Source organism: Macrotis lagotis, chromosome X, assembly GCF_037893015.1.
Source record: "Macrotis lagotis isolate mMagLag1 chromosome X, bilby.v1.9.chrom.fasta, whole genome shotgun sequence".
In the NCBI taxonomy this organism is placed as follows: Eukaryota; Metazoa; Chordata; class Mammalia; order Peramelemorphia; family Peramelidae; genus Macrotis; species Macrotis lagotis.
The window spans coordinates 669115903-669142645 of record NC_133666.1 but is presented as its reverse complement, the minus strand read 5'-3'; the positions used below and the strand labels follow the sequence as shown (position 1 = coordinate 669142645).

The 26743-nt window shown below is 39.1% G+C and overlaps 1 protein-coding gene across 3 annotated transcripts in view; it reads left to right on the top strand.

Annotated features, from left to right (window-relative positions):
* The window catches only part of KNTC1 (kinetochore associated 1), an 88206-nt gene that overhangs the window by 55333 nt on the left and 6130 nt on the right, over positions 1-26743 (top strand). For all 3 annotated transcript variants that reach the window (XM_074205505.1, XM_074205503.1, XM_074205504.1), the window contains 17 exons: positions 1102-1312; positions 4841-4930; positions 7285-7456; positions 7550-7608; positions 7741-7957; positions 8642-8715; positions 9230-9440; positions 9535-9644; positions 10299-10345; positions 14045-14123; positions 14890-15008; positions 15681-15816; positions 16672-16767; positions 18066-18122; positions 18521-18575; positions 18692-18755; positions 20149-20278. In XM_074205505.1, the coding sequence (XP_074061606.1) occupies positions 1102-1312; positions 4841-4930; positions 7285-7456; positions 7550-7608; positions 7741-7957; positions 8642-8715; positions 9230-9440; positions 9535-9644; positions 10299-10345; positions 14045-14123; positions 14890-15008; positions 15681-15816; positions 16672-16767; positions 18066-18122; positions 18521-18575; positions 18692-18755; positions 20149-20278 (1927 nt within the window). The remainder of the gene's footprint in view (positions 1-1101; positions 1313-4840; positions 4931-7284; positions 7457-7549; positions 7609-7740; positions 7958-8641; positions 8716-9229; positions 9441-9534; positions 9645-10298; positions 10346-14044; positions 14124-14889; positions 15009-15680; positions 15817-16671; positions 16768-18065; positions 18123-18520; positions 18576-18691; positions 18756-20148; positions 20279-26743) is intronic.

Genomic DNA, 26743 nt, shown 5'->3' with positions numbered 1-26743 from the left:
GTGGTGACTTGTAGGATCCAGTCCCTGCAAGTATCAGCAGCTTTAGATACTGCTAAATGTGAAGAGTGCATCAGTCTGCAGTTTGAACCTGTTAGCTGTTCCTAGTAGGCTTTTCCTCTTCCCTAAATGGTCTGCATTTAAAAAGTTTTGGGAGTATTGCTAATGCAAAACACTCTTCTCAAAATTAGCTAACCCTAGAAATGTCAAGTCTAGCTTAGATTATATCTAAGATCTATCCTATGAGAGCCTGGGGCATACATTCAGTTCTATGAACTTTGCAGTGAGGAATTGTCTATATACACTGCCATTTTGCCCCAGCTAATTCAACTAAATTCAGATGTACTTCTAAAGGAGAGAGGATATTTAAAAATATATCTTTGCAGAACCTTCTTAATCATTAGATTTAAAAGCTGTCATTCATCCTCTGGAGTTAGCTTAAATTTTTTCTCTTTATGGATAAAGCATTGCCAGAGATTTGGAGGTATAGTATTATTATTATTATTATTGTTATTATTATTATTATTATTATTATTATTATTATTATTATTACTTATAAGCTACTTTCAAAATTGCAATTTGTAGGGGTAGCTAGGTGGCGCAGTGGATAGAGCATCAGCCCTGGAGGCAGGAGAACCTGAGTTCAGATGAGGCCTCAGACACTTAATAATTACCTGGCTGTGTGGCCTTGGGCAAGCCAATTAACCCCATCTGTCTTGCAAAAAAAAAAAAAGTAATTTTTTTGTAATGATAACTGTAGACTTGGGCCAGAAGAGAATGAATGTATTGTTTCATTTGGGGACCAAACTAAAGAAGTTTGTTGAAACCCCTGGTGAATTTGATCTCAGTCAATTTTTCAGTCACAACTCTTGTAAGACCCTCTACTAAGTCCTAAAGGAGTTGTAATCTTTTCTTGCTTAATGGAGTTCCACACCAATATGGGTCATAGGTCCTTGAAATAGTAGTAGCAGTTTTCCTGTGATCAGACTGGGGGAGGAAGGAGGCTTAGTCCATGAGTTGGGCCTGGGTCTTCGGGGGCCTTTCTGCATTTCACCTCAGGAAACATGGATTTGTACATTCAACTTAATTTTTTCTTCCTTCAAGCACCTATAAATTGGACAGTGATGCTGCTCTTCAGCTTTTCATTGAAACCCTGATTCTCCACCATAATCATATCGACCACTGTGAGGAAAACAATGCTGCAAATCCTCTAAAACAACCTCACTCAAAGGTTCTGGCCAAAGCACTTGAGATGGTGCCTTTACTGAAAAGCACGAGTAATTTGGTTGTGAGTCTCAGTAGCATTCTGCACAAGGTGAGTTGGTAATTTCCTAGTGTGACTTTCATTTCCATCTTGTTTCTTTGGCTTGTGCTCACACTAGCATTTTAAAGGGAACTAATGGATAGTTTAAATACATTTTGCACATGAGACATGCTTCTTTATATAGTCAGTAAGTGTTGAGCTGTATAGTCACATTGATTTTTTTCAAAATTCTATTTTTTCAAGTTTCAGACCACTAAAATTTTTAAAATCTTATTGATGCTTTTTGGTCTTTATACCAAAAATTCCTGATTCCCTTCCAAGAGAATTCACCCTTGTAAAAAGAAAAGGATTTGTGTAAATTTCAGTGACTTCCTCCCAATAAGAGGAAGCACTGAAAAGCCTTATTTTATAGGATCATTGGTCATTCCATTTAATCTGAATTCATTTGCTTTTTATTGTAGTCTTCATTAGCATTTCATTCTTATTTTCATTGTTACATATTGTTTTCTTGATTCTGCTTCCTTTTCTTTGGAATAGTTCTTATGAGTCTTCTCATATTTCTATGAAATTCCTGCATTTGTTTCTTGTGGTACCCTAATATTTTATCACATTGACATGAATATGTTTTGCATATTTATGTTTCATTTGTTCAGTCCTTCCCCAACAGATTGATATATACTTTGTTTCCACCTTCCTTACTAACACAAACAGTACTATTAATGATTATTTTGATATTTAGAATCTTTCTATTTAGTTATTGTTTTTAAATAGGGTCCAAAATTCCATTTCCAATTAGCAGGGATGGTGTCAGGCATTATCCTAGCTAAGCCCTGGGATACAAAGAAAGGGAAATACAAAAACCACCCTGCCCTCAAGGAGCTTACATTCTAATGGAGGGGCTAACATATAAATAAAAGATACATGCAAAGTAGAGATGAAGGCTCAAGGAACTTGGGAATGTCCTATACAGCTAATAACAGGTGGGCTGACATGACTGATCATAGAGGACGTGGAGGGGAATGAAGTATGGAATCACTGGAAAGGTCAGGGAAGTAACCAGCACCTGAAGAACCTTCAGTGCCAAATAGAGGACTTGAGGATAGGGGGCCACTGGAGTTTATTGATCAGGTAAATGACATGATTTGACCTGAAATTTGGGAAAATCATTTTGGCAGCTCTGAAAGATGGGTTGGTGTGGGAAAAGACTGGCCATAAGCTGACCATCTGCATGAGGTGGTGAGGGTTAGCCCTAGAGTTGATATGGTATGAACAAGCCAGGGATCAAAGATGAGAGGGTTGAAGTTAGGAACAACAAGATTGAAGTCAGTGAGAATGGAGAGTCAGGGAAGACACAAGCTAAGCAGGGATGAAAAGAACCCAGGGATCTATTTAAACACAGGAGATGTGGATTGTTTGGGGGTACAGACAGTTAACGCTCCAAGACTGAACCCCTGAACATGCCAAAGATCAGTACTTAGCTTTTTGTGGGTCATTTGCTCCCATACTCAGGGCACATGATGGCAGTAGAGAGGAAAACAATCAGCTCTTAGTAACTGATTCCCCTTTTCTCTCTCAGAGGTATACATGACATAAATCATTCACTGCATTGTGTAACTTCTTATTCTTATCTTAAAAAGAGTAATGAGAGGGCAGCTAGGTATGCAGTGGAATAGAGCACTGGTCCTGGAGTCAGGAGGACCTGAGTTTTAATCTGGCCTCAGATGTTTAATAAATGCCTGTGTGACCTTGGGCAAGTCAACTTAACCCCATTGCCTTAAATAAATAAAAGTTATGAAAAAGGGTAATAAGAACCTTTCTGAGAATCATGCTTGCAGGTCCCAAATTTCTAGCTTGCTCCTTCCAATGAATGGTCATTTTTTTCACTTTCTTCCAAATTCCTCATAATAATCGGAAGAAATCAAATATTCTTAACTTCAAAAGTTTCACACAATTATTAGTTTTAAAGCACAGATGTTACCCTTCCCAGGTTTTTGGTTATCTGAAACTGCTTTTAAAAAGCAAGCAAAAATAAAACAGAAGATGGGAATAGATAGGAATGCTAATCCACTGTTGGTAATAGTACAGATTGATCCAACAAATCAGGAAGTCAACTTAGAACTTAACTCTTTCTGTGCTGAAAAAAAAAGATTTTTTTCCTTTTGTTCTAAATTTGGACCAAAATACAAATTTCATAAGAGATCAAATACAGTTGCAGTTTGTTTCTTCCTAAGTACCCTATAAATGAATCAAAAACAACTAAATAACAAATAACAGAAAACATGTATTTTTTTCAACATAACATGCTCTTGCACTCAAAGAGTTAAGTAAGGAATACCACTAAACTGTTCCTGTTCCTTTGATCCAGAGATTAATGGGTATTTGCCTCAAGATACTCAAGGACAGAAAGCAAGGTCTCTTATGTGTGGGCACTTTTTGTGGTATCAAAAAATTAGAAACAGTGGCAGCTAGGTGGCTCAGTGGATAGAGGACAGACCCTGGAGTGAGGAGTACCTGAGTTCAAATCCAGCCTCAGACACTTAATAATTACCTAACTATGTGGCCTTGGGCAAGCCACTTAACCCCATTTGCCTTGCCAAAAAAAAAAAAAGAGAGAGAGAGAGAAAGAAACCTAAAAGAAAAATTAAAAACAAATGGGCACCCTTTGAATAGGGAATGGCAACCAGTTTATTGGAGTAAATGAATTCAATGGAATAATGTTAGCACCTTAAGAAAAGACAGATGGGAGTTCAGAGTACCATGGGAGGAGCTGTATGAACTGATATAGGGCAAAAGTAACCCATTTCCAGAGAACTATTTAATAACTTCAACAAAAAGAACACTAATACGAAGGCAATGGTTTGAGTTATAATAATGGTCCGAAAGGAGAGGAAAGGTATCTCTATCCTTTTGTTGGGAGTGGAAGAGCACAGTGGGTACCAATGTTGCATGTGCTAGTCAGATGAAATTGCTAATTGCTTAGTTGTTTCCATATTACAGCAGAATGGCTCATTGGGTATGTTTGGGTGTATCTGGAAATGATAAAAAAAAAAATCAACATTTTTTTCAAGCTACTATTTCATATTTGAATTTTCTTCTGGTAATGTTGATTTTAGAAATGGAAAAATTAGGTACTTATTTTTTGACTGAGGACAACTAGGTGGAATAGTGGATAGAGCACTGGACCTAAAGTCAGGAAAACTCATCTTCCTAAATCTGGCCTTAGACACTTAATAGCTTTGTGATCCTGGGCAAGTCACTTAATCTTGTTTGCCTCAATTTCCTCATCTTTAAAATGAACTGAGGCTGAAAATGGCAAACTACTTCAATATCTTTGCCAAGGAAACTCCAAAACGGATCGCCAAGAGTTGGACACAACTGAGGAAATGACTAAACAAATTCATTTATCGTTCATATTTTAATAACAATTTAAGATTTATAAAAACACTTTGAATCCGTTGAATACATTTGAGAGTACTTCATATGTATATCCTCAATTTTAATTAATGCAATTGAACTGCTAACTTTTTTGAAAATTGATCCTATTCTCAAGTGTGACTTTGTATATCTGTTTCTTAACAGTTGGATCCATATGACTATGAAATTATTGAAGTTGTCTTGAAAACTATGCAGAAAGCTGATGAAAAGGTCACCAACATCAATATTAATCAGGTATACCAGAGAATACATAAACATTAACTCACCCCCTTCTATGTTTCTATTGGATTATGATAATAGCCTTTAACACTTCTTCAGAACAGCCTTTCCTTTGAAAAGTTTCAGAAACATTTATATTTTCCCATGTTTTGCATTTTATCTTAATATTGCTAGATGCTTAATATTGCATTTTTTCTTAATGTTTTCCATATGTAAATTAGCTTCCTTCTACTCCTAAGGAGTTGAAACTTCCTTAGAAGACAGAACAATCCATTAGACACTCAATAAGTGCTTCTCATGCACTTTCTGTGTTCCAAGTACTCAACATACCAGGGAGGCAAAGACAAGCAAGGACAGTATTTCATGGAGCTCACAGTCTAATGGGAGAGAAAACATGCAAATGACTGGGTATATACAAGTAAAGGTAAAGGTCATTTCAGAGGACAAGGTGCAGCTGGGGCATCTAGACTTGGTTTGAGTCCTGAAAGAATACAGGGAAAAGAGGTGGAGAAGTGAGAAAGAAGAGGGTACTGGACATGGAGACACAGAGAAGAGAGATGGAATGTTGTCGACAAAGCAGCAAGAGGGTCCAGGCATTGAAATCATAGAAAGTGTAAAGTATAAGAAGACAAGAAAGATGGGATGGGGTCAGGTTGTAGAAAGTCTGAAATACCACACACAGAGGACTCTATTTGATTCTGGAGCTAATAGGGAGCCCCTGAAGTTTATCAAGAAGGTATATGGCATAGTGGGGGGGACCTCAAATTAAGGAAACCACATGAAAGGTCTTTGCTTTAATTAGGCAAGAAATGATAAGAACTAAACGAGAACAGTGTCTTTGTGAAGGGAAAGAAGGGTACGTATGTGGATAGGTGTGATGAAGGTAGAAATTAAAAAAGGTTTTGTGTGGTTTAGTTTTGTGGAGTGAATGAAGTGAGGAGCTGATAATGATGAAGTAGTGAGCCTGGGTGACTGGGGTAATGTCATCAGTTGGAAGAGGGATGGATTTGTAGGAAAAAGAAAATTGGTTTTGTCTTGAACCATGTTGAGCTTTGAAACTTCTATAGCACATCTACTTCAAAAATGTCAGAGTGGCAAGTTGGTAATAATGTGTGGTTTGGATATATACTCTTGGAAATTAGCTTCATAGAGATGATAATTGAACTAATGGGACATAGGGCGAGGCTTAGGATAGAGCTTTGGAGAACACCTCCTCTTAGTGATTGTGACCTGGATGAATTTGCAGCAAAGGAAGCTGCAAAGTAGAGGTTAGACAGATTGGAGAAAAACAAAGAGAAATAGAATCCAAAAAACAACCCAGAGAGGAAAGGATGCAGGAGGAGAGGGTAATCAGCAATGTTGCATGCTACTTCTAGAAAAGACATTAGGGGTGGCTAGGTGGCATAGCGAATAAAGCACTGGCCTTGGAGTCAGGAGTACCTGGGTTCAAATCTGGTCTCAGACACTTAATAATTACCTAGCTGTGTGGTCTTGGCCAAGCCACTTAACCCCATTTGCCTTGCAAAAAACTAAACAAAAAAAGAAAAGAAATTAGACTTTGCAAGTGAGATCAAGGGGGTTTGTGATTGAAGAGAATTAAAAACATAACATGAAGCTGAAATGATTTGTTTTTGCTCAAAAGACAAAGCAAAATGAGCTTGAAAGGGTATTGAGTGTACCCCAAATGTGTACAACTGGGTCTCCCCAGAAGTTGTAATTTCATGGCCATCTGTATTAAATATTCAAAGTACACATTTCTCTATTAAGCATACATTTTACTGTTATTGTTCCATTACTGAAATTTTTCTAAATTGTTTTTTCCCATCTTTTCAGTAGTTCAAGTATCTACAGGGGTCCTCCCTCCATGGATATAATTTGTACCCTTCTCTCAATTGTAGTAGACAGTCTTTGAGAATAGCTATAGATAAAAAATTCATCATCCAGTAATTGACCTTGTGATGAGCCTCATGTCCTCCTGTCTTAAGATAAGCAGAGATATTCATTCCATTAAGAGATTTGTTAGATGAGCCAAAAGGAAGGTCATGTTCAGTAGGAATTTCACTAAGAAAGGGTGGTTTGAGATAGATCCATAGCCTTTGAGGGAATGATGTTGTACAGATTAATTGTTTCATGTTTCTATGAAACATGATCTCCATGGAATATAGGAACTCCTTCATGAAGGTCCTGGGGCCTGGTCTTGTTGGGACAGTTTGTGCCCAGAATTGTCACTTGGATTAAAAGGACAACGAGGGGATGACATTCTCTCCAAAAACAGTTGTCTTCCCTCATGCTTAAACATTGAATACAGATTTATCAAAGGTCTTGGATTTCTGTTCATCTGATAGGAAACCACTGTTCTTTTCCTGCAGGGCTTGAGTCTTCTGAAGCATTTGAAATCCTATAGACGAGCATCCCCTCCTGGGAATCTGGAGCACGAATACATCATGAACCACACTATGACACTGTCCTCAGCTGCTCAGACTCGGCTCCCTTTTCACCTAATTTTCTTTGGAAAAGTGCAAAACTTCTGGAAAATTCTTTGTATGTTATTCACTGATTTCTTTGGTTCAATGTTAAGTGAAAAATGTGTCCCTTGATTTCTTGGGCAAACCATTTTCTCTATTTCTCTCACAGCTGCTGAGCTTAGGGAGGAGTCCTTCCCAACATTCCTGTTGATCACTAAACTAATGAAGGTAATTAGCAGCCCCTCTGCCAGCTCTGTTCTTAAACCACTGGTTCAAGCTCTGACTGCAAGAATTTTGTGCTGCCTGTATAACTTGTGTAAATTGTTGTTAATTTGTGGCTTTTCTCCTTTATCATTAAAGGTTTCTTTGGATTCTTTGTATGTGTCAACTGCCAAGCAAGTCTTTGAAAAAAGCTTGAAGCCAAAGTTGCTGAAGCAGGTACAGACTCAGGACTCAACCCTGAATAACAAGGAAATAGCTAAAACCTCCCAGACTCTGCAGTCCTATTTGTTATCCATAGGCAATCCTGAATGGGCTGTTGCTGTGGCCATCAACTTTGCTCAGGACATTCCAGAAGGTAAGAATTTTGGGGTATAGTACTTCTGTCATTGAAGCCATTCTCCCTAATCCTTGAGGTATTGAACCTTGACTGAATGATAGATTTATTTGGTCCCTAGGTATAGAATCAAGATCCCCATTCTGTCTTATTTGGTTATGCCTACATGACATTATTACAAAAACCTATGGATAAACTAGGTATTGCTACCAGTGGTGGATTCAAATAGATTAACAACCGGTTTGCCAAACTCAATATAAAATTACCCACCACTGATTGTTCACCTAAAGAAATTATGGGAAAATGTGTTCCCATGGGAAAGTATGTTGTCTCTAGGCAGAGCAATGAGATGTTCCTAGTCATATTTCAATATTTGTTCTAATCACAACGTGCTCACTGTCCCCTTCTAATTATACCATCTTCAGTCTCCTGTGTTATCTATTTGACTCCTCAGTACCCTTAAATAGATAGACTGGCCATTCTCCATCATCTTACTAACATGTATATTCACGATCCAAGTCTCTCCTTGTGACTACAAATGATAAAAATTGTTTTGGTTAAGCTAGAAAAATCATATTTTCCCTACTCTTCAAGGGCATCTTGTAAGTAGTTGGTGCAAGATAAAAAGTAATTCAATACATAAAATAAACTAGAAAGCTACTTTTGTAGTTTAAGTGAGACAAGGTGAATTTCTCTTCTCTGTAGGTTGCTACAAGATAACTACACTGAAATTTTGCCTTTTTTTGGCTGAGAAATGGCTAAAGAATATTTCAACCCAGGTTGGTTCTCTCTTATCATTTTTGTGTGCTATGCTTGCTTAAGATGCTATCTAAGAGGTAAAGTGTCATGGCATTCAGACTGCCTTAGAGTATGATGTTGCTCTTCTGATGCATGGAGGCTTTGGGTGCCATGAGGAAACCCCTGAACCACTCCAGACCCTGCCCACTCTCTAGTAGACTGATCAAGGGTCAGCCAAGGACCCAAAGAGGGGTTGCTTCCTAGAATGGTCCCCCTGGCTTAAATGAGCCCACCTCAGAAAGGGCCACATATTATTGATAGAAGGAGCTGAGGGTCTAATGCAATCAAAAAGCTGAAATCCAGTCCCCAGGTCAGTCATCACACCTTTCTGGCCTCTGCATCTCCTCTGTACAATGTAGACAGTAACATTTGCTTACCTCTTGTGCTGTCAGTATAGAGAAAGCACTTTTCACATGCTCTTCAAGCATTTCTTGGTCTTTGTAATACAGGGATTTTTCTCTTTGGTTGTTGTTGTTTTTTTGTTTTTTTTTTAAGGATAAAACCTATGAGAAAGCCGAGGCCTTGTTGAAGCAACTCAGACTGCAGTACCAAAGGTCAGGCACCGAGACTGTGCTCATCACACATGGCCTTAGTGCTCCCGAGCACCTGCGGCTCCTGGGGAAGCCTGCACAGCTTATCGCCAGTCTATATGAACATAGCAGCATCCCTCGGAGGATCCAGGGGCCTGCTGGCCAAGACTGTCCTGGTGAGCGTTGGCATAGAGGGAGGCTGCTTGGGTTTCCCCTCCTCTTAGGTTCAAAATGCCAGTTAAAAATCCACTTTCAATTGTGTGCCTGCAGATATCCATGCTGCCGCCAAGGAAATCGCTGAAATTAACAACTTGGACTTGGAAAAAATCTGGGACACGCTTCTTGAAAAATGGTTATATCCAACAATGCAGACCAGTGAAGTGAGTCATTATGGATTGCCTCTAGAGTTTCACATTGCAAGCGTGGAAGCTCATGACTTCCTGTAGATTTTCAGTAGCTCCCCCCGAATTATAAAAGGCAGACAGGCCTCACCTGCTTTGGTAGTGGAGGTTTCTTCACCTAGATTTCCCTATACCAATGACATGACAGGTCCAGGGGAAAAAAAAGTATGATTTCTCCCTCAAAGTTCAGCAAAAGTTCATTAAGTACCTGCAATGTGGGGAGCCATTGTGCTTGATTCTGGAAATACATAAGCAAAATGCGAAGGTCCCTACCTTCAAAAAGAAGATATTCCTGGGTGGGGAGATGGGGTTACAGAGGAGAGCAGGCTGAAGAGGATCTGGCCATTAGACCTTGGACAAGCCTGGCACTAACTCAGTCATTAGAGAGCTCCTAAAAAGGCCCATTGATTATAATTGAAATTCATAAAGAGGGCATTGTATTAAAATTAATTTTATGGCAGGGCCCACTGTAGAGAGAAAAATCCTTTCATAAAGCAAAGAATGACTTTTTTTTTAATGTTTTACATGTGGGATTTGGTTGGAATTTCTTAAGTGGAGCTAGATCTATACATACTAAGGGATTTCTTGGTCATGTCATTATTTGATTTTTTTAATTTGATTTTTTTTTTAAAGATGCCCTCAGAATTCTTTAATATTCAAGGAGATGAAACCCTCCAAAGGTACATTCATTTTCTTTACTTATAGATGACAGTTTTATAAAAATAAATGTTTTAATTGGGTTGAACTGCATCATGTCATCAAGTCCAGGCTTGGTGAGTTTGGAAGTTTTACTACAGAATGTGAGTAAATAATTGGTCATTGGGACACTCTTGATACAACTTATGCAGGAATCTTTTTCCCCCTAGATCCATTTCATCAATTCATTATTTGACTATACTCAGGAATCATGATTGTTTACCATTACTTTTTGCAGTGCAAAACTCAGACATCTTTTAAAATATTTTATCAATATCTTTTCTATTGATATCATCTTCATTTCTGAATACATTTCCCCTCCCTCATCCAGGGAATATCCCATTTACATAGACTTAAAAGAAAGATAATGGAAAAAAAAAGTAGTTTAATGAAACTAACCAGTATGTTGTCAGAATCTGATAATATCCGCCCTTCCCCTCCGCCCCGGCACTACTACCACCAAAGAAGGGAGAAGAGAAGCTGCATTTTTTATCTTTTTAGGACAGATCTTGGTCATTATAATCCTACAGAGTAGTTTCATTTTTTTCTTCTGGACAGAACTTATGTCATTAAAATCCTACTGTTCAGTTTCATTTTTTTATTTACATTGTTGTAGTCATTGAATATTGTTTTCTTGGCTCTAATTACTTCATTTTACATCAGTTCATACAAATCTTTCCATGTTCTGAATTCCATAATTTAGAGTAGAGGTCCATTGATGTCTCTTCTAGCCCTCAAATTTGGTGGTTCTTCATATTCATCAATTATTATGGCTCATGTACCACAATTTAAGCTATTCTCCAGTTGATAAAAGTATAGCCCTTTCTGACTTCTGGCAATAAAATCAATCATTAGGTCTTTATTTGGAGGAACTATGTAGTAGACACTTTGCTTTGTGTTGGGGATCCCAAGAAAAAGCAAGGGAAAAAAGAAAATACCTGCCCTTCAGGAGCTCGCATTCTAATGTGGGAAAACAAATTCTACATAAATAGATCCATACATGTAGATAGAAACTGAGGAGATGGACCCAGGCCTTCTCTATATATGAGATATTTGAACTGAACCTTAAGGGAACCAGGGATTCTAAGAGGCAGAAATGAGAAGGGAGTCTTCTAAATTCCCCCTTGATCATTCCCTCTTTTATCTTCACTCTCCTCTGCTGGTTTCTTCTCTTGCTGCCTTTAAAAGGAAATCCCCACTGTACCTTGCCATCCCTTCCAGCCATTCTATATCTCTCCTCACTTCATCATCCCAACTCTTCTTGTCAAAGCTAAACTGTATTTGTGTACCTGATCCCATTCTCTCCTGTCTACTCTAGCAGATTTTCCTTCTCCTCACCCCCTTCTTACTCTGGAATCTTTCACATCTCCTTATCTGCAGGTTCTTTCCCTGCCACCTTCTAAGGTGCTCCAATGTCCCCTCATCCTACTAGACCCTCCCATACCCTCAGGCTCTTGTTTTAGGTCTCCCCTCTCTTTTTTTAGCCCAACTCCTGCCATCTGCAATCATTGTACCTACTTCCTTTCCCTTCAGTGCCTTCTTGATCTTTTGCAGTCTGGCTTCCAGCGTTTCACTCAAAATGGCTATCTAAAGTTGTCAGTGATCTCTTACTTGCCAAATCTAATAACCTTTTCTCAGTCTTCGTTATTCCTGATCTCTCAGCAGTATCTGACCCTGGTGACCACCAGATAACCCCTCTCTTCCTCATTGAGTCTTTCTGGCAGTCTTCTGATTTTTATAAGATCTTAGAAGCAATGGGGAGCCACAATATTTATTGACTAGAGGAGAATGATGAAAGGTGATCAATCTCATTGCCTCTTACTTGTTTTTCCTTACCTTTGCTCCAAGTCTTGACCCCTTGGCTATGGCTATATCCCAAGGCTCTACTGCAGTCCTCTCTTCTCTCATCAACTAGGAGCAGCTAGGTGGTGCAGTGGATAGAGTACTGGTCTTGGTATCTGGAGGACAGGAGTTTGAATCCTACCTTTGGCACTTGATACTAACTGTGTGTCACTTTACCCTGATTGCCTCACATGCAGGGCCATCTCCAATCATCCTGATTCATATCTGGTCCTGGACCCAGATGATTCTGGAGGAGAGAGTAAGACTGGTGACTTAATATAGTACCACCCCACTCAAATCTAGGTCATGTGTTTGTTGTAGCAATACCTACCCTGACTCATGGTCTTCTTTGAGAATAAAGATCAAAAACATCATCATTTCATTAGCCCCCATGGATAAAATGATCATTTCTGTGGACATTACTCCCATAACCCTATAACTAACCTTATTCTCCCCCCTTGAGCTTCATTCCCTCCTGTGGATGTCCTACAATCATCTTGTCCATCCAAAGAAGAAGGCATTCCCCCTCCCCCACAAACCAGCCCTCTTTGAGTCAGGGGCACCATCACCCCAGTTGATCCTCAGCTCTTCAGTCTCCCTCAGCCAGTGTTCTTTTTATTGCCATATTTTGTTCTTTCCATCCCCGTATCTCTCAAAACTCTCTCTAATCCAATGGCTGCCACACAGATTGCCTTTAGTCTGAACTATTGTGATAACCTCCTAACTCTCCCTGCCTCAGACCTTTCCTCATTTCATTACAACCTGTCCACAGCTGCCAAAGTGTGACCCCATCATCCCTCCCACTCAATAAACTTAAGTAGCTCCTTTTTGCTTCTATGATTTAAATTAAACTCCTGGGATTCCCCAACCTGATCCCAAACCATTTTCCAGCCCTATTATTCCTTGCTTCCCTTCTACACATTGTGGTCTTGTTTTATTTTTCCCATGTGCTTATTCACTGGCTTACCCACATATCCAAAATCTTCTCCCTCTTCATCTCTATCTCAAACTCTCCTTTAAAAAAATTGTTATAGGGGTGGCTAGGTGGCGTAGTGTATAAAGCACCAGCCTTGGAGTCAGGAGTACCTGGGTTCAAATCCAGTCTCAAACACTTAACAATTACCTAGCTGTCTGGCCTTGGGCAAGCCACTTAACCCCGTTTGCCTTGCAAAAACCTAAAAAAAAAAAAATTGTTCTATTCAGAATTTAACAGAAAAAAAGGAATGAAATTACAAATTGTTAAGTACAGGTAGCTTTCCTTTTTAAAATATATGATAAATATATATTCACATATTTGAAATTAAAATAAATGAATATAATAAATGTTTGAAACTGCCTTGCTTGTCTATAATTCTTTTCTTCTTTCTATTCTATTTATTTTATTTGAAAAAAAAAAAGATGCTTCAATGACTCTACATGCAGCCTTTTCTAATTTCCCCCAGCTCCTAGTGCTCACCCTCCCTAAACTATTTTTTATTCTTTTTTATCTTATATTTTGTATACAAATTCTCTCCCTAATTGAACGTAAGCTCCTTGAGGGCCTGGGTTGTTTTCTTTTTGCCTTTAGATGCCTAGCACCAGGTATTATGTAAAATTACAGTTTAGGAAGACTAAGGCCATTGGGCCAGTAGTATCCTTTTTTGCTTTCCCCTTTTTAAACTTACTAAACAAGTTTTGTTTGTGCTATTTTTTTCATAGTTACACTTAAGGGATGTGTATAATGTCTGTACATATGGAAGTCATATCTTTTCCTATAGATTTGAAGTTATACTACATATGATGTCATAACCATGTCATTTATTTTAAATGTAAATGTATTTTTTCTTCTTTGTTATTTGCAGAGTTCAATATCTCCTCCAAATACGTCCCATTGATTATAGTTCAAGAATGTTATTTTTGGTTGCAACCTCTTCCATATCTGTAAGTTTATAAAAACTTATAACTGAAACCCATTTTTGCCTCTCACATTTTCAGGTTGTAGCAGCTTTAGAGATCATCTAGCATAGCCCATTATCTGAAAAGAACCATCCCTCTGTGATGGACCAAATAAGGGGTCCCCCATTCTTTGCTTAAAAGCCTCTAGTTCTCAAGAAGCTCCTGAAGTACTCTGTCCATTTTTAGACTTTTAGAAATTTTTTTCCCATGTCAAACTCTATTTTTGTCTGCTACTTTCAGCTATTATTCCTACTTATATTTGCTGGGGACAGGTGGAATGGGGGCCAGTTAGATACACTGGGTGCCTCATTTTCTTCTCCAGGCTAAATAGTCCCAATTTTTCCAGCCATTCTTGAGGGCAAATATTTTTCATATTTTTGAATTTAATTTCTTTTAAGAAATCTGTATGACTCAGGATGAAGTCATTACCACTAGATTTTGGGAAAGCAGGCTATACATTGTAAACTGTATGAACGGAGCATCTGATAAAGTGTTGTTGCTTGGTGTGGACTGCTGTCGTCTGTGCTCCTGGTGCATTTTCTGCCCATATCCACGGCACCATCCATGTTCCCATATGTGATAGTGCACACCAACTGCCCATCAGCAAGGCTACCAGATGGCATGCATGAAGGAGCTTGGGCTGTGTTTCTAAGTGGGATCTTCTGGTTGTTTATTATCCAAGTCTGAGTGGGCAACATTTACTATACCAAGCAGGATTGTACAGATTCCTAAAACTCTTCTTGGTTTTCAGCCTCGTCCTGTTGGTCAGTTGACATTTGCCTATAGAAGACGAGCGCTTCACTGTCTCTTGTGTTTGGCAGACAAAGAAACCATTGAGTCTCTTTTCAAAAAACCTTTTGAGGAAATAAAGTAAGTGGAATTAAATTTGTGGTAGAAACATGTCTAGTTATGACTCTTTGAATAATTGATAAAGCCTAATTCAATTTAATGGATTCTTGCCCTTGAGAATTAATAAATACTAATAAACTTGATTATTTATTTGAGGGTAGGGTGCTCACATTAACAGATAATTAATAATCTGTTTTTAGAGCAGCTAGGTGGTGCCATAGTGCATTGGGTACCTGGCCTTGGGTTAGGAAGACCTGGCTTCAAATGTGACTTTAAATACTTGATAGCTGTGTGATCCCTGGGCAAGTTACTTTTCCCTTTTGGCCTTAGTTTCCTCATCTGTATAAGGATCTAGAGAAGGAAATGGCAAATCACTGTGGTAATTTTACTTTAAAAAAAAAACCCAAATGGGATCACAAAGTATTGGGCTAAAACGACTGAACAACAACAAATCTCTTATCTTTATCTTCTTTGCCACCATACACTTATTTATAACTTAATATCTAAAATGCTTTTAGAATTGAAAGCAATTTTTTAAAGTGTAGCAACAAGTAATTTATTTAATCTAACTCTTCTCAAATTGTCAATGTTTTCCTTGAAGACATTTAAATGTATGATAGGTAGAATTCTTTATTTAGAGATAATACTAAAAGTCCATCCCTACAAATACCTTCTATATTTATTCTTTTTCAGATGTTTTCTGAAATGCATCACTTTCCTGTCTGCATTTGAAATGTTGAACATCCCTCTCACATATGAATCATTTTACAACAGTCCTAAAGAAGGAATGATCAAGGGCCTGTGGAAAAACCATAGCCATGAACCTATGGTATGTAATTTGAGCCAGTTTAAAACTATTTCTAGGTCTTCAGGGGAACAATGGGAAGAGTCTTCTGTAGCCCTGAATTTATTTTTCACTCCAGCACTATAAAAACACAATATTTTCCCCTTCATTACAAATTATGGACTTTTTGGAGGCAACTGAGGTACAAAAATAAAATTAGTGCATATGTATACCCAGATTCAGTTCCTTTTTATAAAAGATTTAAAATTTCAATGGGAAAAAAATGAATAAAATAGCTTTTATTAAGTGCTTGCTTTTTTAGCCAGACACTGTCCTCAGTACCAGAGATATGGACTCTGCCCTTCAAAGAGCTTTTTATTCTAATGGGAGAAGCAACACATGGAAGAAGGGGAGGGGATAACACATGTGGAAGGGAGGGGTAGTGAGCTGTGTCTTGATTAGCAAAGTTATTGGAATGGTTCCTGAAGCCCTATGGGAATAGTTAGACACATCCCTTTCAGTATCTGTGGTAGTATTTTTTCAATGGTAGTTCTAGAACAAAAAGATTCAGATGCAGTTGGCATAAAGATGGTGGCAAGTATAGAAGGGGGTGGCTGGGTTTGTTTCCATATGGGTACCACATTAGACCCTCACCAGTCAAAGCAGTAGTTTGTCATTGAAGACAAGGCTTCTGTTCTGAAGGTAAAACAGTAGCACCAACTGGGAAGGAGATGGCAATGGCGTCACTTAAGTCATTGATAAAGCATCATAATGATAGACTAAACTCTCTGAGTGCAGGAACTGCTGCTTTATTTTTGTCCTTGTGCCCCTAGGTCTTGGTATAGGCCTTAATGAATTAATTGATAACCTGATTCCTTTTTTTTTTTTTTTTTGTTTCAGGCAGTGAGATTGGTGACTGAACTTTGTTTAGAATACAAGGTATATGATAGTCAGCTTTGGAGTGGACTGTTACAAAAGTTGCTTGGTTTCAATATGGTAAGACTCTTTACTCTTCAGTAGAGATGTGGTGACTTTAGCAGAGAATTTCTTTAGCATTTTACATCTTTAGGATTGTTACTACCCAGTGCAGATAGGAAAATTTGAGAAATAGCCTTTATTAAATACTCACTATGGGCAAAGTTCCAGGCTATCTTTCACAGCGATAAAAAACTAAGATATATGTTCCTGCACAAGTCCCTCTGTTCCTTTAAGGAGTCAAGGTACAAATGCAGTAGGAAACAGAAAAGACGTAGGGATTGCTAACTTAGCCCAGTGATCCTATTCTACAGTTTCCATTAGGTAGCCCCAAATCTACACATGGTTATGGTACAATCATTTATAAGAGCTATTCTAAAACTTATACTTAGAACTTCACTGAGATAAAATTTCCTCAGTCTAGGTACTTACCCTGTCAAGGTAGATTATAATAACAGTAACAACAGCAGCAGCAACAACAACAATAATTTATATAACTTATACAATACTCTTACAAATACTATCTCATTTTAGTCTTGTAACAACCCTGGCTCTTATTAACTCCCTTTTGCAAATGAAAAAACTGAGGGAAATTGATCCAATGACTTATCCAGGGTCCTGAAACAGGATTTGAACTCAGCTCTTCCTGATTCCAGGTCTTGCATTCAATCTATTTTGCTCCCTGGCTGCTTCTAATAGTCTTCAGGAATTGTTGAAAACATCAACCTGGTGACCAACACACTGGTGTTGCCCTTATCTTAACTGGTCCTCAGATAACAAAGACACATTCTGGGACTCTACTTGACCCCTTTCAAGCCTGGCCAAACTCTAGGTTGGGTTCCATTGGCCTTGTCTCTGGGATCTCAGGGTCACTTTAGCCCCCATAAGTCTTTGAAGTAGGTCATGGGAAACTTAAGACATTTGGAGGCAGCTAGGAAAGGTAGCAGGAGAGCTGAACTTGGAGTCACAAAGAGCTGAGGTCAAATCCTGCCTCACACTTATTTGCCATGTGATCCTAAGCAAGTTACTTAACCTTCACTCAGCCTCAGTTTCCTCATCTGTAAAGAGGGGCAGTTATACAGGGCCTAACTGCCAGCTTGATTATGCAGATTAAATGGGATCACACATGTGAAGGGCTTTGCAAAGGTTAAACAGATATGGAAATGTTAACTATTACTGTTAAGTTAATATGCATAATGTTGGCAGATTTCTGGATACTTTATTTACATAATTTACAAGTGTACTCTTGATAGAATATGTTTTATCTTCAAATATTGCATTTGAAACTGCAATTACTCATTGAAATTTTTATTTTCCAGATTAACTATCTAAGGAATGTTTTAACAGCAATTTCCAATATACATTCCTTATGGCAGGTATGTACTTTTTAAAGGAAAATTTTGTGCAGTGGCATTTTCTTTGATTAAGATAGATATTTTAGGGTGATCTCTACCTTTGGGAAGTATATGGCCATCTAGAATGAGGCCTGTTGTTAGAGGAGTCAGGTCCATGCTTTGTGTTCTCTGACCAATGGTGGTCATGGTTTGACCTGGACATCTGTGATTTGACTGGCCTTGACTGGATGGAGTCACCAGATAGAATCTCTCCAGAGGAGATGACATTTTCCAGAATGGAAGACAGTTAGGAATTTGTTAGCATGGGTAGTGCTGAATAGGACTTCTGCAGGTGAGCAGTGATTTAGAAGTGACAGAGACTGGGAGTAACAGAGGATCTACTATAGACTGAATCAGTGAGGTATGTTTGGTTCCTACAGATCCCTTATTTTGTCAGAGCTTGGCAGCGGGTCTCCCAGATACCACTCATTTCAGGTACCTTTTCTTTTTCCTTTGGTTTTTCAATACCTAGGTGTTAACATTTCATAAGAAGAACATTGTTATTGTAATATCAGTGTTTTTTATTTGGACTTTTAATATTTTATTCTCAGCCTCTTGCCCACTGAGTCCTACACAATTATTGGCCTGTCGAGAGAGTCTAGTGGTCCTCCTAGAGTAAGTAAAAATTGTTGTTTCTATATTTAAAAAAAATGATAAAATTACAGCAATTAGAGAACTTTTGATCTTAAGAAAATCTCAAGACAACCCTCCATGTTTGTTTCAAGGCTATATCTGCCATGGAAGCCTTTCTCATGACCTTTTGTTCCTTAGAGCTTCTATGCTACTTTATGTGGTGCTGAGCCCTAGCTGGTGGGAGGCCTGCTGAAGTGGGGATCAGAGGGCCTTTGGTCAAATCCCAGCTCAGCCACCTAGTGTCCTTGTGCCTTTGAGCAAATCACACCCTCTGGGGCTATAAAATGGAGAGGTTTGTCCTCAATGACCTCGGAGATACCTGCTAGTCCTGGGACCTTAGATGATCCCAGCCTTTCTGTAATGTGCAATGGAGCACATTGGTGTATAAATGGTTTTAGGTATTTAGTTGTTTCAGTTGTGTCTGACTCTCTGACCCATTTGGGGTTTTCTTGTCAAAGATACTGGAGTGGTTTTTACCATTTCCTTTTCTAGCTCATTTTATAGATGAGGAAACTGAAGCAGATAGCTAATAAGTGTCTGAAGTCAGATTAGATCTCAGGAAGATGAACCTTTCTGACTTTAGGCCAGGTGCTCTATCCTCTATGACACCTACTAGATTATTTTCTGTCCATAAAATGTTTCTTTTTCCCCAAGGATTTGTAAAGCACCAATTGTATTTCTAACATAAGAGAAACAATACTTTTAGACTTAAGATTTCTGAATCTTTAGAGACAGGTACAATATATTATCTTACTAAGGATTTAACCTTTTAAGCTAAACCTATTAAATCCTCAAAATGTGTTTAATGCTAAATGTGCAAAATGCTGAGGCTATTGAGATAGGCAAAAAACAGTGTCTGCCTCAAAGAGCTTATAGTCTAGTGAGGGAGACAGCATTTAAACGGACCCTTGTCGGCCAAGAGTTAGGAGTTTTCCTCATCTCTGATTTCCATCTGTCCTTTCTGTAGGCCTTGTGGCCATGCCTTCTTATTTCCAGGTAGCTGGCCCATTAGAAAGACTCTCCTTGAGAGACCAAGAGCACTGGCTCTGCTTTCTTTTTATCCCTTTAGGCTGAGCTCAATTTCTGAGTCTTAGTAGGCATTTTATGAATGCTCAGTGATCAGTGATCTGTTTGTGAATTTAGTCTCCCTTTTCAGGCCAGTTCATGAGTAGTGTCCTGAATGATTTTGGTTTCCTTATCGGTTTACATTGAAGCCAATAGTTTTTTAATTCTGATTTAAAAAATTTTTCAATTATTTCATTCAAATAATGAAAAGTTGAGGAGGTAAAAAGCAATTGTGGAAAATCACTAAAGGTGACTATAGTTCTTCTGCCACAGACTGTTCTTTAGGAAATAATTGCCTCTTCTCTTGAAGGTGTCCCGTTTCCATGGACCTTGATATGGTGGCAGTTGCCAAACAGTACAGCCAGCTGGAGCTTCCAGCCTTTGCACTGGCCTGCCTCCTGCTTATGCCCCACTCGGACAAGAGAGACCAGCAGCTTCAGGTACTAACAAGGTAGAGGAGGGAGCTCTGACTCAGGAGTAGTCAGGTCTCCTCTCCATCCTCCCCCCCCCCCCCATTCCAGGCTTGCATGGCATCTCCCAACCCAAGGTTCTTCTTGTTTTTCTACAAGTCTATATAAGATCTCAACTGTCAGCTTCATTCCTGTTTCCTGAAAACTGTTAGTCCAAACTGGGAGCAGTCAGAAGTGATTCTCCCTTGACCACATTAACTTGGACTCTTGATTTTCCAAGTTAGTGGTACTGAAAGAGTTCCCTAGTTCCAGTCTCCTCCTTCCCCTTCCCCTCCCCATCTATCCTTGCCCTGGGCATTGGCTATTCTCAATTGTTCTTGCCAGTAGTAGACCTGATTCTGCTGTGCCTCTTGGAGGCTGAAGCTTCCACCCTGGTGCACTTGGTACTTGCCGCCATCTCTCCATGCTCCCAAACTTCCCTTCAGAGAACTTGCCCTAACATGGCTGTCTCAGGGCATGTTCTGTTCATGGGGCTGTAGTTGTCTTTACCTAATGCACAGGTTTGATGGAGAAAATGAGCACATTGTATTACCAGTGGTTGAAAACCAATTTTACCTTGACTGATAGATTTTATCATGACTAATGTCCTAGATTTGGAGCCTCCTCTGTTGTGTGTTTGGGAGGAGCCTAGGGTAGCAGACTAGACATGGAAGTTTCCAGATGAGACTGGGTGGGCTAAGAGGGGGCAGTCAGTTCTTCTTTGGTCAGGCCAAGAAGATTCATGGAAGAGCTTCCTTTTAGATTGTTCAGTTTTTCAGTTGTTTCTGACTCTTTGTGACCCCTTTGGAGGTTTCCTTGGCAAAGGATCCTTGCCTTTTCTCTCTCCAGCTTGTTTTACAGAGGCAAACGGAATTCAATGACTTGCCCAGAGTCGTACAATTAATAAGTGTTTGAGGCCAGATTTGAACTCAGTAAGATAAGTCTTACTGTGTCCATCCCGGCCCTCTATCCCCTGCACCATTTAACTGCTGTAGAAATGGTGGCTATTGTCATTTTTAGGGGAAGAATCCTGAAGTTTATTCCTTGCCCTTGACCTCTAGTCTCAGTACTGCTTTTTACAGTCTGTATAACCTTAAGCGAGTCCTTCTGCCTTTCTCAGTCTCAGTTTTCTCTTTTATAAAATGGAGCTGAGCTAGGCTACCTTCAGGGTCCCCTCCAACTCTAGATGCTGTGAGCCTGTCATCCTCACTTGGACTGCACCATTAAAGCAATTGCATCATTAAGCTGCTGTCCACCAATTTCTTCTTTATAACATTTTAATAACTATTTTGATAAAATTCATTTCTCTTATGAGCTACCTTTTTGAGATGTCTTTAAAAACATGATTCTGAGTGGGGGTCAGCCAGTTTCACCACACAGGTGCTGGAGGGGATTGGGGCTACCTGCACTTCAGAATGTGGCCAGTAGGTGGAGTGTTGTCTTTGACAGAGACCTCAGTTGTCCATCTTTGCCTCTAGGCCAGGTGTCTGGAAGGCCAGAAAAATCCATTCAAACTAGCTAACTATTTATGTGTGTGTGTGTGTGTGTGTGTGTGTGTGTGTGTGTGTGTGTATATTTTAAATTAATCAAACTAAGAGCCATGGGTTTTTGAAAGGAAAACAAATGTCATTTGAAGCAAAATGCAAAGAAAACGTTGAGTTTTCAGTACATAGACTTTATTATTACTTTTAGTTCAGTTGGACCAACTAAATAAACAGGAGAAAATTAAAGCCCTACAGGATTAGTTCGAGACTCCAAAAGAGATGTTATATAGCAGTTCAAATATTAACAACTATGAAGAAGAGCTCAGATGAAGGTGGGATTCCTCCTTAACCTAACAATCTCTATTAAACCTTTCTGCTCCTATTTCTTTTACTCTCTTCACACTCTCTTTGGCATTTCTGGGAGATTGGATTCTTTGACACTCTCAGAACGTGTCCCAAACCTGCCTATGCCTACGCCTTTGTTCACACCACTCTGCTCACCTAGAAACTTCTCTTCCTCTTCCCAATTTTAGCTACTGACAACTTCTAAACCTCAGGCCTCAACCCATATACCATCTCCTCCATGACATCTTCATTTATATCTCTAGGTGAAGTGTTCTTCTATTCTTGAATCTTTCATAGCATTTTGTTTCTCTTTTATGTTGTTTCTATTCCACACATGTATCATCCTATCAACAAACATTTATCAAGCACCTGTTGCGTACTAGATGCTGTGCTAAACATTAGGAATTTTAAAAAAATATTTATATAATTTTATTTTTTTAAATTTATTTTTATTAAAGATATTATTTGAGATTTACAGTTTTCCCTCCAATCTTACTTCCCTCACCCCGCCCCCCATGAAAAGCAATCTGTCAGTCTTTACTTTGTTTCCATGTTGTACCTTGATCCAAATTGGGTGTGATGAGAGAGAAATCATATCCTTAAAGAAGAGACAAGAAGTCTAAGAGGTAACAAGATCAGACAAAAAGATATCTGTTTTTTTTCTAAATTAAAGGGAATAGTCCTTGAACTTTTTTCAAACTCCACAGCTCCTTATCTGGATACAGATGGCACTCTCCTTTGCAGACAGCCCAAAATTGTTCCCGATTGTTGTACTGATGGAATGAGCAAGTCCTTCAAGGTTGAACATCACTTTCATGTTGCTGTTAGGGTGTATAGTGTTTTTCTGGTTCTGCTCATCTCGCTCAGCATCAGTTCATGCAAATCCCTCCAGGCTTCCCTGAATTGCAATCCCTCCTGGTTTCTAATAGAACAATAGTGTTCCATGACATACATATACCACAGTTTGCTAAGCCATTCCCCTATTGAAGGACATTTACTTGATTTCCAATTCTTTGCCACCACAAACAGGGCTGCTATAAATATTTTTGTACAAGTAATGTTTTTTTTTTTCATGATCTCTTCAGGATATAGACCCAGTAGTGGTATTGCTGGATCAAAGGATATGCACATTTTTGTTGCCCTTTGGGTGTAGTTCCAAATAGCTCTCTAGAAGGGTTGGATGAGTTCACAGCTCCATCAACAGTGTAATAGTGTCCCAGATTTCCCACAACCCTTCCAACAATGATCATTAATCCTTTCTGGTCATATTGGCCAATCTGAGAGGTGTGAAGTAGTATCTCAGAGAAGCTTTAATTTGCATATCTCTAATAATTATTGATTTAGAGCATTTTTTCATATGGTTATGGATTGCTTTGATCTCCTCATCTGTAAATTGCCTTTGCATATCCTTTGACCATTTGGCAATTGGGGAATGGATTTTTGTTTTAAAAATATGACTCAGTTCTCTGTATATTTTAGAAATGAGTCCTTTGTCAGAATCATTAGTTGTAAAGATTGTTTCCCAATTTACTACATTTCTTTTGATCTTGGTTACAGTGGTTTTATCTGTGCAAAAGCTTTTGAATTTAATGTAATTGAAATCATCTAATTGGTTTTTGTTGATTAAACATTAGGAATTTAAAGACAAAAAATGTGAAACCATTTCCTGCCCCCAGGAGGAGCAACTTGTAAACAGATCCAGGGAGACATCTTAGAGGAAAGACAGTAGCACTGAGGGATCCTAGAAAGTTTGAAAGGTGGGATTAGGAGGAAACCAGGTGGGAGATGTGAGGGGGAAGAACCTTCCAGTCATGGCAGACAAACATCAGAGGATAGCATTGGTCAATGGAGTATCATGAACAAAGAATAGCAAAGAGGCCAGTATTGCTAGGTTATTAGAAGACAGGAAAGTTTGGGGAAGGGACCAAATTGTGAAGACTTTACAAACCAAGCAGAGGAGGCATTGGGGATCCACTGAAGTTTTTTTGTTTATTTGTTTGGTTTGGATTTTTTTGCAAGGCAAATGGGATTAAGTGGCTTGCCCAAGGCCACACAGCTAGGTAATTATTAAATGTCTGAGGTCAGATTTGAACTCAGGTCCTCCTGACTCCAGGGCTGGTGCTCTATCCACTGCATCACCTAGCCGCCCCCACTGAAGTTTATTTAGTATGATGGATGAAGAGTTGATGTCTAAGTAGAGGATTCATATCCTACCCCAAATACTGCCTTGTGACCTTGGGTAAGTCACCTCCTCATTGCCACAAGTGATTCACTCATAAGTTGTAGAAAAATCTCTAATCTACTTTGGTAGAAGGGGCTTCCTCAACATATGTTCCCTTTAACAATGAAAAAGGCAGTGAATTATTAATTCTTTCTTGAATAATTTATTGTGGCCCAATAAAGAGAATATTCATCCCAGAAGCGGGGCATAAGGATCATTTGTCCACTGTTGCAGTCCTAGTGCACCTTGTTTAAACTAAAGATGTGTGTTCTTTGGACTTACTGGGAAAACCCACAATGGCTGCAAAGTAGGGAGTAGCACTTCAATCACATTTTAGTGAGATATGGAGAGGACAGAGGCCTATAGCATGGGGACTAGGGTACGGGTAGGGGAGGGAGGCAGACAGTGTTGGGGAAGAGAATGAGGAGGTATTGTGGCACAGAGACCTGTATGTCACTGGATGGAAGTTGGGAGCACACACCCCTAGCAGGTAGAGGTATGTTTGAGTGCCAGGACTTTGGGGGACGCATTTTTATATTTGGTAGTGGGAACAGATTAACTTATCTATTAGTTCACTAACACCTCAGTATCTCAAAAGTTAGGGTTCATTTGCAAAATGTGTTTGTGGTTTTACTGCACGTATCTTGGGCTTCTCCATAGTTTATACATAGATGGAGGGGCTGTTCCATTAGACTCCAGCTGACTGTCTGGGATGTGGCCTCAATGAATTTTTGAGGTAGTTATCTAGTGCCTCTTATGCTCCGTTAAATTTATGAAGCATTTTCCAGGATTCTTTTTTTTAGGTTTTTGCAAGGCAATGGGGTTAAGTGGCTTGCCCAAGGCCACACAGCTAGGTCATTATTAAGTGTCAGAGGTCAGATTTGAACTCAGGTTCTCCTGAGTCCGGGGCCAGTGCTCTATACACTGTGCCACCTAGCTGCCCTATAAAGCATTTTCCAAGCAATTATTTTGCACCCTTAATTCATGGAACAGTTAAAAGTGGCTTCTATGTTCCTCCCTTTTACAATCTGACTTCCTACTGTTGTTGCCTTATACTAGCTACATATAAACTTATTATAATAACTTTTGGGAGTGAGGTAGTCAGGGGGACCAGAACAAGATACTCTTTCACCACAACCAACTTAGTACCACATAAAAGATCCACATTTTATAATAGTTATTTAATAAGTAGTTAATTAAATATATAATAATATTATTTAATAAATAGTTGTTTATAATAGTGTCTCTGTTTTATCTCTCTTACTGGATTATAAATCGCTTTAGGGGATAAAGGCTATACTATTTTTTTAGGGGAGATATTGATTTCTTTGGTTTTTATATTGCCTTCAGTTCTTTTTCTTCAGTTTCTTTTTTCTTTTTCTTTTTTTGCAAGGCAGTACGGTTAAGTGACTTGCCCAAAGTCACACAGCTAGGTAATTATTAAGTGTCTTAGGGCACATTTGAACTCAGGTCCTCCTGACTCCAGGGTCAGTGCTCTATTCACTGTGCCACCTAGTTGCCCCTCTAGGAATTATTTCTTTTTATAACAAAAAGCACCAAAATCCAAACCAACTAATATATCCATTGTTTTCAGGCAATGAGGTCATATAGAGCACTGGGCCTGGACTCAGGAAGACCTGAGTTCAAATCCAACCTCAGATCCTTTCTAGCTCTGTGACCTTAGGCAGATCACATAACCTCTATCTGCCTCAGTTTTCTTCTCTGTAAAAATGGGTGTGAAACCAGCCCTTCCCTCCCTGGGTGGTTGTAAGGATCAAATGAGAGGATAATTATAAAACATTTATTACCACTGTGCTGGACACAGATGATGACGAATCTACTACATTAGAGGGTTTCACAAACGTGGTCTCCCAGCTCTGTAAAGCAAGGAGGATTGTGTATTTTTAGCTTCCACATCCAGAAGGACAAGTGGGATCCCATTCCTTCTTTGCATGTCCCCATCTCTGCCTAGGACTGGACCTTGGCCATATTGGGAACTTGATGGTCATTGACTAAATAAACTCATACTGAAACAGCAGGACAAGGTTTTTATAAATCTGCTCTTCTCCAGGATCCGGGTTGGTCATTTCCAATGCAACATTTTGAGAAAAGCACCTTTCTAGTGCTGTGAACTCACCAAGCTGGAGTGTGTTCTCAAACCAACGAGACAGAAGGTGACCATGAGCCAGGCTAGCCCTTGGCTTCACAGAGGAAGAAGGGAACATGTGGCAAGGAAGTTGTTTATATGAAACATAAGTTTTAGTGAGGAAGGCATGAAAGGAGGAGTGGACGGGATGTGGGCTCTCACCCCTCCTTCAGATGCCCTGATATAAATGAAGGAAACCACTGCCCTTCTAGTCCCCCCACTTTGGTCAGTGGCCCCCACAACATCTCTCACATAGATGC